At 41.0% G+C, this 16,933-nt stretch overlaps 1 protein-coding gene across 1 annotated transcript; it reads right to left on the bottom strand.

Moving 5' to 3' along the window:
- Positions 1-5,970: 5,970 nt before the first annotated feature.
- LOC128605554 (C-C chemokine receptor type 4-like) lies at positions 5,971-16,507 on the bottom strand. Its single transcript, XM_053621126.1, has 4 exons — positions 15,977-16,507; positions 15,714-15,815; positions 15,536-15,601; positions 5,971-8,271 (listed from the first exon to the last, which is right to left on the bottom strand). Exons 3-4 carry the CDS (start codon positions 15,586-15,588, stop codon positions 7,317-7,319), a joined length of 1,008 nt encoding a protein of 335 aa, XP_053477101.1. The 5' UTR covers positions 15,589-15,601; positions 15,714-15,815; positions 15,977-16,507; the 3' UTR covers positions 5,971-7,316.
- Positions 16,508-16,933: the final 426 nt, after the last annotated feature.

The raw sequence follows: 16,933 nt of genomic DNA, 5'->3' as shown, positions 1-16,933 counted from the left end.
AGGGGTCAGTTCTGGGTCCACTCCTCTTTTCTATCTACACTACATCTCTAGGGCAGGTGATTGAGTCTCATGGCTTCTCATATCATTGCTATGCTGATGACACCCAGCTCCATTTGTCCTTCCAGCCTGACGATCCATCCGTCTCTGCACGCATCTCTGCTTGCCTGTCGGACATCTCGGTCTGGATGAAGGAAAACCATCTTAAACTTAACCTGGCAAAATCTGAGCTTCTCGTCATCCCAGCCTGTCCCTCAATCAACCACAACCTCACTGTACAGCTCAGCTCACTCACACTCATGCCAACCAGGACGGCCAGTAACCTTGGGGTGATTCTTGATGATGGCTTGACCTTTGCAGACCATATCTCAGCAACTGCAAGGTCCTGTAGGTTCATCCTTTACAACATCAAGAAAATCCGACCCTACATCACCAAACAGGCTACACAGATTCTAGTCCAGGCTCTTGTTATCTCTAAACTGGACTACTGCAACTCACTGCTTTCAGGCCTCCCAGCCAGCTCCATCAAACCCCTTGAGATGATTCAGAATGCTGCAGCGCGCCTCGTCTTCAACCAGTCCAAGAGAACCCATGTCACACCCCTCTTCATCTCCCTCCACTGGCTTCCTGTAGCTGCCCGCATCAAGTTCAAGGCCTTGATGCTCACCTACAAGACCTTGTCAGGAACAGCACCCTCCTACCTCAACTCTCTCCTGAAGGCCTACGTTCCCTCTCGCAATCTGCGATCGATTAGCGACCGACATTTAGCAGTTCCAACTCAGCGTGGCGCAAGGTCCCTTTCCAGAACCTTCACACTAACTGTTCCTCAGTGGTGGAATGCACTTCCAATCTCAATCCGGACCGCAGAATCTCTCACCATCTTCAAAAAACAGCTAAAGACCCACCTCTTCTATGAACACCTAACCAACTCATAATAAAAAAATAAAAAATAAAAAAATGCACTTACACCTCTACTCTGCACTTTGCTTCTTCTGGAATTCAATTAATAGATCTTGTATGGTAGCACTTCTTGTATTGTTCTCTGCTTGATATCGCTTTGCTTGTATCTTTCTCATTTGTAAGTCGCTTTGGATAAAAGCGTCTGCTAAGTGAATAAATGTAAATGTAAATGAATTACATTTTCGAGCATGGTCAGAAAAGAATGTAAATCGATGACACCGTTGTCTAATTGAACGCGTGATGAAACATTGACCGTATCGCCTCTGATTTCAATGGTGATGGCATCCTCAGCAGAAATAAAACTATTAGCAATTTCAATCACACTGTTTAAAATCTCTAAAACATAATTATAAAAATCTGCAAAGCTGTCAACATTAGCAATTGACGAAAAATTCACTCTTCGCCTAATCTCAGTGTTGTTGAACCTTTCACGATTAATTATCCTAATATTAGGATCTAACCCACCCCCATCTTGCTCAACTCGGATATCGGGCGATTGCATGTTTTCCATTTGAGAATTTTGGATATCGGGCGAATGCACGTTTTCCGTTTGAGAATTTTGGATATCGGGCGAATGCATGTTTTCCGTTTGAGAATTTTGGATATCGGGCGATTGCATGTTTTCCAAAGGATGGTTGTACTTATTATCGTTTTCCGAATTTTGTGTTATATTGACATGGTTTTCGATTAAGTTAACCAGACTGTCATTTATCCTCATAAGACTTTGATTAAGTTCGTATATCATATCACGAGAAGATGACGGTCTAGGTTCCTGAGCGTTTTCCAGAGTTGAGACGGTATTCTGTTCGGGAGATAATGACATATTTTCATTGAGTTGATTCACCGCTTCTATTAAACATGGATTTATCTGCATAGATTGTCTTTGTTCATTTAGGTTATTTTGTAAGTCTAAAAGACATTGATTTAATTAGAAAAATATGTCGTGCGACGCCACCGGCGTGCTTGATACAGTTTGACTGGAATTTCGGCTGGGGTTTTCATTTTGAGCATTGCTCTGTTCTGACGATCTTAAATTTTCATTCAACTGATTGACTGCATCGATTAGATCGGGGTTTAATTGTACTGAATGACTGTGTTCATTTAGGTTATTATGTAACTTTAACAAACATTGATTTAATTCAGAAAATATATCGTATGGCATCACCGGTGTGTTTGTTACGTTGTAATTTGGACTCTGATTAGGTCTCTCACTAACAACCTGGTGTGACGGAATTAAACTTTCATTCAGCCGGTTGATCGCTTCAGTTAAATATGGGTTCAGGGTTGTGTACAGATCACGATGTAACAGACCATTTGAAGAACTCTGGTTTCCATCACAACAGAAATCATGCGGTGATGGATTATTTTCGGTTCTCATTTTTTTAGTCACTGTATCCGAACTGCATTTCGGTCGTTTCTGCGCCATATCTATCGTACAATTTTCTGATCAACTTTATGTTCACTGTGAGACAACTATTCAAATTTTCAAGTGTGTTGTACAGTAAAGGGAGAAAATCCGTACCTCGACCGGATTCAAATGTATTATCAAGCTGCCCAAAGTTTTCCAATAAAGCAGTCTTTGCTTGGAAGAATTCACGCCACGCTGTACAGATCTCCTGCAATTCGAGATCGGGTTGAAGGTCGGCTTCCGAGTTGATTTCCTCTCGATCTTCTACTGCATCAAAATTGTCGACATCACTCGTATCTATAAGTCAGAACAAGTGAAAGAGTTTTTATTTTTGTTTTTATTTTTAGCTGGGTAAATAGAAGGTAAAATATACGTCATCTTGCCTGAAATATCTCCACCGTAAGCACTGATAGTCATGACGCCCTCATCTTCTGAATATGACACAAACAAAAAGTTATAATTATGTATGAAGGACTTTACAGCATGAAACATTCATGATTTTATGTTATGACTTACGTGTAGAGCTCAGATTCAAAAGTCTTCGATCGGATGTCTCGGAAATTCCATCGTCAGAAATTATGACGACACTGTTATCTACAAACAGTAAAGCAAATAAAACATACTTTTAGTACCTTAACAGTTCCCTTTCTAGCTCGCTACACAGATCTAAGAGACAAAATTTTATTACCTAGTAGACTCGCATTCGTTTGATACGTTATCCTATACACTAGAATCAGATGATCTTAGTTTGGTCTTGCTCTGTAATATAAATGTATTGAACATTAAATTTAGATATTGATCGTACCCGTTTACATAATGACCAGATAAGGATGATGATTGCTGTATTCAGAAAGAATAGTTTTAGATTTATATCAATATCAATATCAATATCAAATGGATAATTACATAAACATTGTATTTCAATTTATAATGAACTATTTCAATTGTTTAAAATCTTCTTAACTGCTGAGAAATCCATGGTGTTTGGAAGTTTTGAAGGATAGAGTCTGGAAATTCTTTCGATCCCTTCAAACTATTCGACTCTTTGCTGATTTTTCCAACTAACAAAGTGTTCGCTTTTATAGACAGGTTCGTATATGTGTGTGTGTGTGTGTGTGTGTGTGTGTGTGTGTGTGTGATATTTTTGGTTGGATGTGTGCGCGTGTGTGTGGGTCATATTTTTGGTTGGATGTGTATGGAAATTAATTATTAATCATTTACTTATTTTTCATCATCCTTATTTATGTGTGAGCGTTTGTGTATATGTGTGTGCGTGTGGTGTGTGTGTGTGTGTGTGTGTGTCTGCGGAATTGCTTCGGAGCTGTAGGAAAAGCTATAGGAATGAACATGCATCAATAATTATCATTGACCTTTTTTGACCTAGGCCTAACTCAGGAAAACAACTAGCAACCTAAGCAGGGAGGGGCGGGGGTTATATGCGTGTGAAAGCTATAGCTATGAACATGCAGCAATAATTATCATTGACCATTTTGACCTAGGCCTAACTCATGAGCATATCACAATCTATGGGAAAGGAAACAACTTGTGTGTGCGTGTGTCTGGAATACATCTGGAATACATCGGAACCGGATTTAACATAATTATAAGTGATTATCATGACCCTTTGACCTGTCATCATCATTATATTTAATTATGATGATTTTGACCCTTTGACCTGTCATCATCATTATATTTAATTATGATGAGTATGACCTTTGACCTAGACCTGTCAAAAATGAAGTTACATAATATACAAACTATATTATATATTTTGTGTCCTAGGTGGAACTGTTTCCTTTGTAGGAGTACTGTGTGCTGGAAGGTAGTTTATAAAGGAAGAAGAAGAGAACTCCATGTTGCATGCCATCCAGGCTGACCTGTTTGTATATCGGTCGGAGCAATATTCTTTGGTGTAGAAGTATTTGATAATAATGTATTGAAATGTCTTGTTTGGGTGTTTGTAACCCTGACAGGAAGGGGGTAAATGCCTTTTTGTTCATTGTGTCTTTTTCTCCTGGATTAGGTAGGGAGATAGGGATGTAAACTGCGTTTAATTTTCTTTTCTTTTTATTATTATTATTATTATTATTATTATTATTATTATTATTATTATTATTATTTAGGGAAGGTAGGTTTTGGTAGAGCTAGTGGTGGGTTTTGTTTGTTGTTTACTTCCCCCTTGAGCAATGGCCTGTCTGTATTATTGCTTGTTTATCATGTGGTGACTGTACTATTCATTATATACGTCTGCAAATATACCAACATATATAAACTTCATACCCTAGACTGACATGTAACACAGAGAAATATTTCTTCTGTCATTTACCACAGTTCTTTCTTTTTAAGAATTTATCAAATACTTGATTTGGACTTACTTTTGCTGTCTCTCCGATGGGTTTGTTTTAGTTTTATACACTAATGATAGCTTGCTTCACTGGCAGTGACAGTTCTTTGGACTTCATTTTAAGAGTGGACAGTATTAGATTCCAAATGCAAATGCCTTGTGCACTTTAAATCAATTCTAAACCATTTATCTGTTTACTTGTAAGTGCAATAATGAGGTAAAAGCTGACTTTTTTTTTACACCATTCACCTGATTTGGATGTAAATTCCCTCAAAGCTAATTTCAACTTCAGTATACTGTGGAACACAGCTAAAATGACAATAACTTTATCATTGTCCAAATAAAATTTGTCCAAAGCAAAAACTGAAATGAGATGCTGGTGTTTTTCAGATTTCTGTTTTTGTGATGAGTAATGGGGCTCTATGGAGACATGTATGATGTTTGGTAATTGATTAGTTTGCCCAGCTAATAGTTAATGTTCTTGTATGCTGTAGAGCAGAGCTTCTATTTATTTTTCCATGCACAGAGCTTTCATGAATTCTAAGGAAAACTTGTAATGAGATATATGAGATATAACATTTCAGTACTGAATTAAAAGCAACGTGGCTTAGCATAACAGAGACAAGCAGTCAATTGATCTGATGTGTGATTAATAAAAATTGTATCACAGCACTGATGAATTCTCTAATATGATTGTCAGAAAGCGTTGAATAAATTTCTGTAACAGCAGCTCGGGCTCCAATGTTTATATTAATGTACTCATCATTGCATGTTATACATTCTCAATCAATAAAAGAAAATGTGTGGATAACAGGGGTGTGCTCAAGTGCCGGTTTGTGATTGGAGGGCGGAGCTGGAGAAGGTGAGTGGTGAAGAATGCATACCTGGGGGGAATTCTATTAATGAATGTTGTGTGTTGCAGTGAGAAGATAAAAAGGGGAGAGCGACGTGCCCCGAGAGAGAGAGAGAGAGAGAGAGAGAGAGAGAGAATGCAAGCAAGCAAGCAAGCAAGAAAGAGCGCAACCATCAAGAGAGCAACCAGCATGAAGCCGTGTGTACCTGCGTGTGTGCATGCATGCGTTTGTGAGGGAATAAAATAAGCTGTGAAGGAGAAAAGTGCATTTTTGAGTTGTCCCGAGCCTGCCGCCGGCTTCCTTATTTCTGCTGAGTTCATGAAGCTCATTACACTGTGTAATGGTTAATACTGTGACATTTTCCATGAGGAGATGGTTAACATTCATGTTGTTGTATTTTAACATGGTCTGAAAAAGTGTGCGCTCGAAGTTTCAGTCTAGGACAGGTCACCACCACGCCATTAGAGGGCACCATCTTCTGAATTCTAGAGACTATTCTTTTGTTGTCATGCTCATTTCCTGCTCAATAAGGGTGTTTCTCAAAAGGAAGGCTGCATCCTAATACGGCTGCATATCTCGGCTGTCATATCAAGTGCCGTCGATGGCCGTCTTAATTTGAAGGATCTGGTGGATTTTGAAGTATGTATCAGTGTATCCTTCTCGTCCTCCCATGTGTGTATGACCCTTGCTTTTTATATCTTGTTTACTCATTTGGATTATCCATTGGATCTTGAAAATATTGATTATTGTCGTGTTTGAATCTTGCCTGGCTTTTACTCTATGCGATTGATAGTCATTTGTGGCATGTACAAGTGCTCAAACTTTTTCTATCTTTTTTGTGTGTGTTTTATGTGTTCCTTGATTTACTTGTTTTGGAAATCTAAGAATTTAAAGTCTGCAACCGGCATTTTGCTGGGAGGCATGACAAATCTGAGCACCATGAGTTTTGAAAATCTAACGCAACTATTATGGTTGCAAATCAGTTACATCATTGAGGATTGCCAGTCAATTTTGACCCAGTATGGATAAATCCTATGGATAAAACAGTCCTAAATCATACTTTACTCTACAATTTCATTTGACCCTACTTACCAACTACACATCCATCAACAAATGGAGATTCATTTATTTTATTGTATTTTACTGTTCAAACTGTCCTCTATTACCTTACAACAGGCCATTCATTTTCATTACAGAACATAGAAGTTAGAGCATTTTATGGGCTTTCAATTGCTATTATGTATGTCAGAGCCATATATTCTCTTTGATGATCTCTTTCTGGCATGTATGTACTTCAGGGATATTTTATTTGTAATCATGACTTCACATTATGAATTAATTCATGAATAAATAAATGAACAAATTGAATTTACGTGTAGTTGGCATTCCACTCCATCCTTGGCAAATCATGTCTTCACAGACCTAGCTTTGTGCACAGGGGTATTGTCACGTTGGAACAGGTCTGAGGCTCTTAGTTCCAGTGAAGGTAAATTAACAATGCTACCGCATACAAAGACATTCTAGACAACTGTGTGCTTCCAATTTTGTGAACAGTTTGGGGAAGAACCACATATGGGTATGATGGTTAGGTGTCCACATACATTTGGCCATAGAGTGTATGTATGTATATATTTCCATTTTCATTCTCAGGCCAGATACAGAATTTCATTAGATGAAAACTAAGGACCATGTGTAGTCATATAAATCATATCATAATTGTGATTCCAAGTAGGTATGCTGGAATGTAAAACCACTACTCTTGGATGCATGGTGTCTGGTGCAGAAGCTTCGTGAGGTGCCTCCTAAACTTTTTACCCATAAACACATAAAGGAATGGATTGAGGCAGCAGTGCGAATACGCTATAGCCTCAGTGGCTTGCAGCATCAGCTGGGTCCTTTTGCTGAGCTCACAGTCTGGAGGCAGGATTTCCAGCAGTTCCAGTGCTTTCAGGAATGCTGCAATGTTGTACGGTATCCAACAGCAGAAGAACACCACCATAACAACAACAACAAGACGAATGGCCAGTTTCTTTGAATTACGCAGCATCTGAAGCCTCCAGAGAACCATCGAGTAGCAGTATCCCACAATAGTCAGTGGAATTAGCATTCCCAAAACATTCATTTTAAAGAAAGCTACACTTCTCACATTATTGTGCCTATTGTCTTTTGGATAAGCAGTGCAAATAGTTTTGTTGTCATAGTGTTCAACTCCAAGATACAGTAGCTCAGGAAATGATGCTGCAATAGCTAGAATCCAGATGACCACGCTAGCTAAAATCCCATTTTTTGTTTTTGATTGGATTCTCAAAGCAAACCCAGTATGGACAATAGCCAAGAATCTGTCGATGCTCATCAGCACAATAAAGAAAATGCCGGCATAAAATCCAATGTAATACACGCTGAGGACCAGAGTGCACATGGCTCCACCAAAAACCCAGGTATCCCTGGCATAGTGAGCCAGGAACGGGAGAGAGAAGATTAGTAGAAGGTCAGTGATGACCAGGTTCAGGAGAGACACTTCAGTCGTTCTTTTCATCTGAGGGCCCCTCAGGATCACCCACAGCACCAGCATGTTGCCCAGGAAGCCGACCACGAAGAACAGGGAGTAGAGCACAGGGAGGAAATGACTTGCATGTTTGCCGTAATCACACGGTTCACCATCAATGCCATCCTCATAGTAATTGTAGTAATCCTCTGTTGTCATCATACTGAAAACAGTGAGAAGACAGTTGTTATTAACTGAGCTTCAGCACATAAGGAGGAGTATTCAGAGTTGAGTTAAATGCAGTGACAAAATTATACACATTCAGACCTCAGACATAACTGTGGATTTAGGTACTATTCACATGCTTCAACAAAATAATCACATGGTTTAACAGAATTAGTATCAGAATAATCATTTGTTGTTGTGATGCTGAAAACAGTAAGAACAGAATTATTGCAAGAGAGTTTCAGCACATGAGAAGCTGAGTTCCCTTTCAACAGGAACTCAACATTGCTGGAGCTCCACGCTATGGGAAGTGCCCTCGTGCGTGACCGGCATCTGAAGCTTCTGTAACACCTGCCGTACTCAGGTGATGTGGCAATTAAGCATGTTGCGTGATATAAAAATGGCACCTGTGAACCTCACCATCAGCCTTATTATCTTCAGAGAGTCTGCATGTCGGTCGTTTGTGTAACGCTCACAAAAGACTCTTCATTTCCTCTCTAACTTTTCAAAAAACAGAAAGAAAAATCTCTTACTTTTCTGTCCCTTTACAAAAAGAGTGTGCTATGCCTCTCCCCTTTCATCACAGGGGATCTATGCGGCACACATTCATTCGATATTACAGCCTGGATATGCATTCCACCCTGGGCTCGCTCTCTTCTCGGCCGAAGGGAGTTGGGTTTCAGAGCCTCGCACATGTGGGCCGGCCGCTGCTGAGGCAGCCAGCCAGTTCAGGTCCTGGGGATCTTGTATGGATCTGGAAGAGGAGCTGGAGACAAGCCCTGCTCTATCTCTTGCTCTGTCTTCCCGGTCCAGCTCTCCGCCGGATTTTGGAGCTCGTGTCACAACTCCTCCTTCCGCTATGGAAAGCCTAAACACCCTCTCTGACTCAGAGGAGCCAGAAGGAGATGCCATTGCACCAAAAACAGAGAGCAGCTCTGAAGCATATAAAGAGCTGCTTGAAGTGATTACTAGGCCAGTTCAAAAACTAAATCTAGACTGGCCCGGGGAAGAGAAAGTGGCTCGTAGCAGGCTGGATGAGCGCTTTCTCCCCAGTGAAAATAAATCTCCCTCACACAGCAGAAAACTCCCCTTTTTTCCAGAAATGCATGTTGAAGTATTACTCTTCTGGGGAAAACCATACACTAGCCATGTTCATAACCCCATGACATCTGATTATTCGGCTATCGTTGGAGTGAATAGCACGGCTATTTAACTATGCTGAAGGTGGAGGAGGTGCTTGCGAGCCACAGCTCTCCATCGACAGCAGGTAATTTAGGGGGGCCGGCTTTGCGTTCCAAGCCATGTAAAGCCACCTCGCTGTTGGTGGGCATGCGGCAGAGGGTCTTGCTTCTGGGTCACTGCATACAATGACAGTGTTGCAGGCCTACCAAGCAGACCTCAACACTGCAGAGAGAATTTGGCCCAAGGCAGTGGCAGAGCTGCTCCATGCCACGGATTTATCTCTCCGGGTGATCAAGTAAACAGCCCATCATATTGGCCATTCAATGGGTAGCTTGCTTGCGGTAGAGAGGCACCTATGGCTCAACCTCTCAGGGATGGGGGACAAAGATAAGGTCTCCTTGCTGGACACCCCTGTTGAACCTTCTGGCCTGTTCAGCCGCGTGGTTAATACCATCGCCGACAGGTTTCGTGAAGCAAAACAGCAAACATCTCCAGTGCAGAGGACAAATTTTCTAGGGGTTATATGGGATTCTACTATGATGAGGGCGTTTCTTTCCCCAACACGCGTAGGGTCAATCCTATCAACATTGAGCAAGATAAAGCTGGATCATGTCATCCCCTCCAGTCTCTATGAGAGACTGTTGGGGCTTATGGCAACAGCAGCCAATGTCATACCCTTGGGCCTATTGCACATGAGACCATTTCAGTGGTGGCTGAAAAGTCGGGGGTTTCGTCCGAGGACAAAACCTCTGAGAATAATCAGTGTCACACGGTGATGCCTACGTGTTTTGTGAATTTGGAGGTGTCCCTGGTTTCTAGCCTTGGGTCACACTCTAGGGGCATCTCCTTATCACAAGACGGTAATGACAGATGCCTCCCTGACGGGCTGGGGTGCAGTATTACATGGCTGTCCAGCTCATGATCTTTGGAGCAGCCCTCATCTGGAGTGGCATATAAATTGCCTAGAGATACGGGCCATATTTCTAGCACTGAAATGCTTTCTTCCTAAATTAAGAGGTTACCATGTGTTAGTTGTGACAGACAACACAGCGGTGGATTCATATATCAACCACCAGGGAGGGTTATGTTCACGCCCCCTGTTCAGGCAGGCGCAACTAATTCTACTCTGGGCACAGTGCAAGTCCTTGTCAGTGAGTGCAATGTGCATTCCGGGCAGCCGGAATGTGTGGGCAGATATCCTGTCGAGGCAGGGGCTAAGGCCCAGTGGTTGGAGGCTCCATCGTGAAGTGGTGGAGTCCGTATGGCGGAGGTTTGGACAATAATAATAATAATAATAATAATAATAATAATAATAATAATAATAATAATAAACTTTATTTTGTAAGCGCCTTTTAAAGCAGCTTCTCAAAGCGCTGTACATAAAATCACAGTCCACAGAAAAATAAAACCAATAAAAGTTAATAAGAACAAAAACAACAACATTAATAATAAAAATAATTATAAAACAATCTAAAAAGACATCAGCAGTTGAATGCAAGTTTAAAAAAGTGTGTCTTGAGAAGAGCTTTAAAAATGCCAAAAGTCTGGGCTTCCCTGAGTTCAGTAGGAAGAGAGTTCCAAAGTGATGGAGCATAGACAGAAAAAGCCCTGTCATCCATAGACTTTAGGTGTGTTTGTGGAACAGTTAACAGATTACACTGTGAGGAGCGCAGTCTGCGATTTGGGGTGTAAGGGATTAATAAGCCAGATAAGTATTGCGGAGCCAATCCATGTAATGCCTTGTATGTCAACATCATGATCTTGAAATCGACACGGAACCTGACTGGGAACCAGTGTAAGGACTTCAAAACAGGAGTAATATGGTCACATTTCCTGGTTCCCGTCAGGATCCGGGTGGCAGAGTTCTGAACGTATTGCAGTTTGTTTATTGCGGTTTTAGAAACTCCGGCTAAAACAGCATTACAGTAATCCAGCCGTGTGACAACAAATGAATTAATCAACTTTTCAGCGACAGATAAGTTTAGCATTGGGCGTAGTCTGACTATATTTCTGAGGTGAAAAAAGGATGCCTTCACAGTGCCCTGAACAAAAAAATCAAAAGTGAGGCTGGGGTCAAAAATTACACCAAGGTTCCTCATCTTACTTTGGGTCTCTAAAACAGAGCCATCAACAAACAGAGACAGAGGAACCGCTTTGCGAATTTGATGACGGGAACCTATAAGCATAACCTCAGTTTTCCCGCTGTTCAGGCACAGAAAGTTATTGTTCATCCATGTTTTTATCTCAGAAAGATAACAAGCATCAATGTTTTCACCAGATTTAGAGTGAATGTAGATTTGGGTATCGTCAGCATAAAAGTGATAATGGAGGCCAAGCGATCGCAGTAGATGCCCAAGGGGAGATAGATAAATATTGAAGAGTAGAGGGCCTAGAACTGAACCCTGAGGAACACCAGTGAGCACCGTGTCAGACCTAAAGCCACACAAAGAAATAAACTGGGAACGGTCAGTAAAATAGGATTTAAACCAGTTTAAAACACACCAAAAACACTTTCAATGTGGGTAAGTAAAAGACCATGAGCCACAGTATCGAAGGCGGCTCTAAGGTCAAGAAGAATAAGAAGTAAGGTAGCTCCAGAATCAGAGGCCATCAACAAGTCATTGGTGACTTTGACCAATGCCGTTTCAGTGCTGTGAAATTTACGAAAACCTGACTGAAGGAGTTCAAAGAGGTTACTGGTTGTAAGATGAGTACAGAGTTGAGAGGCAACAACACGCTCAAGTATTTTTGCCAAAAACGGAAGATTTGAGATGGGACGAAAATTGTTAAAATCATCCACAGAAACATTTTCTCTCTTTGGTACAGGTGTAACAGCAGCAGTCTTTAGTACTGCTGGAACGACCACAGTCTCCAGTGATTCATTTGTAATGCTGAGGATAGTAGGGCACCACACAGCGAAGCACGATTTGAATAAATTCGTAGGAATTGGATCCAGCAAGTGGTAGATTTCATGCTGGATACCTCCCTTGTGAGAGCCTCAGAATTAAGTAGTGAGAAATGAGTGAAAGAAGCACCAGTGAACCCAGATGGACGAAGGAGTGAAGTGTCACAGTCAGGGTTAACAGAAATTTCTTTGTGAACATTAACAATCTTAGAATTAAAAAACTGTAGAAAAGAATCGCAGAGCTGCTGAGAAACAGGCAAAGTGGTAATAGCATTAACTTGAAGCAATCTGTTTATGGTTTGGAACAAGTGTCTGGGATTATTTTGATTATTTACAATAGCCTGAGAGAGGTAAGAGGATCTTTCAGTCTCCAGTAGTGCACGATAATCCTCCAGAAGATCCTTCCACGCTTGATAGTAGACATTCAGTCCAGTAAGGCACCATTTTCGCTCCATTTTCTGACATACAGCCTTTCTAGAGTGCAGACTGTCATTATACCAGGGAGCAGAGCGGGTGAATGTGACCTTACATGACCTTAAAGGAGCAAAAGTGTCAAGATTAGCAGCAAGAGTGGAATTTAGCTGCAGAACTTTCTCCTCCAGTGATGAGGGATGAAGATCGCTTAGGATGGAAACCACAGAATTGGAGAAAGCTGTGTGATCAATAGACTTCCACTTCCGGAAGGTTACTGTTCGGATGGTAGGCTCACTTGAATGATACAAAGTGGAAGTGGATGTGTTCACTTCCAAGGAGACAACACACTGCCCTCTGTGGATCGCCATCACTCCTCCTGCACCATTAGGGCTGGATGCTATGGTGCTCACATGGCTGAAGCCACATCTGTATGCTTTTCCCCCAATCGCTCTGCTCCCACAAGTTTCAGCAAGAGTTCGGCAAGACCGTCTATGTCTGCTGCTAGTAGCACCTTATTGGCCAGTTCAAATATGGTTCTCAGAGACAATATCCTTGCTAGACGGCACTCCTTGGGAGATTCCCATCCGCAGGGATCTCCTGTCTCAAGTCGGAGGGCTGATTTATAACCCTCAGTCAGAACTGTGGAAACTGTGGGTCTGGCCACTGAGGGGCACCAGCTCATAGATTCTGGTCTCACAACTGAAGTTGTAGAGACCATGTTGAATCCTAGAACACCATCCATGAGGAAATTGTATGCACTCAAGTGGCAACTTTTTGTCTTGTGGTGTGAGGAACGTCAGCTAGACCCAGTAAACTGTGCAATAGCTACAATCATGGAATTCTTAGGTTGAATGATCTTATGTTACATAGGACATTTCTCAGCAGGGTTGGCTACAATCAGGGTCCTATTGATGGAGCCTCTGTGGGTCAACATCCTCTAACTTCAAGGTTTATGCATGGTGGCAGGTGGCTGAGGCCCATCTGCAGACCTTCCTGGGACCTTTATGTGGTCCTGCAAGTTCTGTCAGGTGCCCCATTTGAGCCCTTTATATCAGCCTCTGAGAAGTTTCTGACTCTAAAGGTAGCTCTTCTGCTGGCCCTGACATCTCTTAAGCAAGTAGGAGATCTACAAGCTCTCTCTGTTGCCCCTTTCTGCCTTGAGTTTACCCCTGGATTAGCCAAGGCCTTCCTGTATTCTAGGTCAGATTATATTCCTAAAATGCCTACATCTGCTGCCCAGCCAGTAGTGTTGCAGGCTTCCTGCCTTCTTCCGTTCCTCACACTGGAACAAGAGAAATTGTACCGACTGTGTCCAGTAAGGACTTTCTGTACTTAGTTCAAATGCTCTGGCCAGTGACGTAAGTTGGAGCAGCTGCTGGTCTGCTTGGCGGCGACAGTAGAGGTGATTCTGTGTCGCAGCAGTGCATCTCTAATTGGATAGTGGAAGCAATCTCTATCGCTTACGAGGCACACTGTCTCGCTTCGCCTCTGGGCATAAGGGCTCATTCCACTAGGGGAGTCCCCTCCTCGAAGGCTTTGTCCAAAGTTGTATCCTTACAGGATGTGTGTGCTGTGGCGGGGTTGTCTATGCCGTACACATTCATTCGATATTACAGCCTGGATATACATTCCACCCTGGGCTCGAGTGTCTTGCAGTGACCCACGGGCTCTGATCTTTTTGAACAGGCCGTACCCTCAGTATGACGGAGTGGATATTCTCGTTCCCACAGTGTGAAGCTCACGCAACGTCTCGGTCCCTTCTCAGGGAACAGGGTTACATGCATAACCCAGACATTAGTGTGCAGTGAAGATTTAATACCAGAATTGTGCACATCAATCTTCAGACCTCAAACATAACTACAGACTTAAGCGCTGTTCAGGAGTTATGTGAGAGTTGCATGTTTGAACGCCATTTGAAGACATAATTAAATATTAACATATGACACTTTTAATTAATTAAGCGTATAATCCATTTAAAACCCCTTTCACACTGAGCACTTTAAAAGAGACAGCATTTTAACCGGAGACACTGTTTATCTTTATTGTTAATTTTTATATAAATAAAATTATGAACATTGCTTCAAGTAAGTCATAAGCATAGAGGAGTTCTTGGTCAGCTTATCCTACAAACCAAAGCTTTTTTTAAGACATAGAATTAATGAAAATATTGGCATTATTGTTTTATTAATTTCACAACTCAAAATAATGATTAAATATGCGATAAAATAGATTATATCCCATGGACACATTACAATTTAGCATTTGGTGGCAACATGAAGTTGTGTAACCGTCTGAGGGTGGAAGCCATATTGTTAAATCAAATTTGCACTGATCAATGTGATCATTACAACTAGGACTATTCATTCAGCAATATATTGGAAATATATATAGCAGTTTGATTGTATATGTATTGTAATGTCAACTGTTTTCTCTCGATTGCCCAAGATAATTTTCTCCTAAGGGAGACAATAAAGGCTAAACTAAATCTAAAACTAAATATACCAGATTCCTGTTAGATGTGTCATTTTCTATCCCTGATTTCAGCTATAAATTCAACACTGTGGGGAAAGTCAATACAAGCATGTTTACTTTATTAAATTTCTTGTTACATTATATAAAGAATGCAACTACACATTCATATCCATACCTACATTATTCCAAAATCTGTTATTACAAGTCATTATTGAGGAAATAAAATTTTTCCCATATTTTTTGAGAGGCCTTGACTGCTTTTAATATTTGGAATGTAATATGTCCTCACCTGGATGTTGTGACCTCCCCAAGACCATCGCTGGTGTTCAACATCGTTGCCATTCAGCATCAAACACTAAACAGTTACGCGTGGGGTTAAATATACAGGAAAAAGTAAACAAAAAAAAATTTTTTTAAAAGGAATTAATCCTTAATGCTGTGTAAAACACCCAAGACACTGAACACACCTGTTTTTGTACACCACAGGTTTCTATGCCCTTTGGCAATGATCAAAAAATTAGTCAGTAAACTGCTGAGCTGCAGAGTCTGTACTTATTTATAAGTGTTCGCTGTGAAGACAAACCAGAGAACACATAGAGATCAAGATTAATGCATACGGAAATTAACAATCAATAACAGACAACAATTAACATTTATAGTGCAGATAATAAATTATTTAAACCAAGGTACAGTTATCTCGGCCAACACTGCCAGCATATTGTATACTCACAAAATTCAGTAATAAACTTGTCCTTTGAGCTTCAAAGTCAAAACTGAAATGAAATACTAACTTTTTACACTTCTGTTTTTCACACTTCTGTTTTTATGATGAGTATTGCACTCTACAGAGATGTGCATGACATTTGACATGTGATTAGTTTGCCCAGATAGTAAATACTCTTGTATGAAAAAGCACTGAGGCTGTGATTATGTTTCCACGTACTGAGCTCACTGACTTCTGAGAGGAATTTTGGGCTGATTAGATGAGAGGTAATATTTTAAACTTTTAATTAATGTTAAAGCAAAGTGGCTTAGCAATACAAGAAGAAACATTCAGATGGTCTACTATGGGATTTAATAGAAACTATCTCTCAAATCTGATTGGACTCCTGAAGCAGTGGAATTGCTCCCAGGACTGTATGAGCACCACCAACTAGAAATCATTACCTGCGACTCTATAGACTCATATACACTGACTGCTCTTAAATCTCATTCTTTGAGCAAATATGCCTTTCTAATATAACCCAGTGGTGGCTTAGTGATTAAAGCTCAGGGTTACTGATCAAAAGGTTAGAGATTCAGACCCCAGCACCACCAAGCTGCCACTGGCTGTTGAATAAAGCACTTCACTTTCTCTATTCCAGGCACACTGTATCATGGCTGACCTGAGCTTTCTAACAAGCTGGGATATGCAAAGAAAGAATTTTACTGCACTCTGATGTATATGTGACAATTAAAGAAATCTTAAATCGTACTTTTTGGCAGCTTCAGAAGATCCAAAAGCAGGCTCACAGAGGACGGAACAGAGAGGAGTACTGGATTGCTAAGCAAAATCTCAATAAAGCAATCATGTCAGCAAAATACAAGTATGCGGACATCCTTGAGCAAGTCTTTGAAAAACACAACACTTCTGCAGCATGGCACTCACAAACCAAAGTCACACTATTCCCCGAAGATAGCTAACCAG

The sequence above is a fragment of the Ictalurus furcatus genome, chromosome 1, assembly GCF_023375685.1.
Source record: "Ictalurus furcatus strain D&B chromosome 1, Billie_1.0, whole genome shotgun sequence".
NCBI lineage: Eukaryota > Metazoa > Chordata > Actinopteri > Siluriformes > Ictaluridae > Ictalurus > Ictalurus furcatus.
Note: the sequence above shows the minus strand (reverse complement) of the source record. Positions and strands in the feature narration are given on the sequence as shown.

What these genes read in the sequence shown, in the direction of transcription:
- LOC128605554 (XM_053621126.1), bottom strand. Translation starts at nt 15,588, where the DNA reads ATGGCAACGATGTTGAACACCAGCGATGGTCTTGGGGAGGTCACAACA. An exon ending in GGGGAGGTCACAACATCCAG is followed by an intron (nt 8,272 to 15,535) that starts GTGAGGACATAT and finishes CACTGTTTTCAG; the next exon opens with TATGATGACAACAGAGGATT.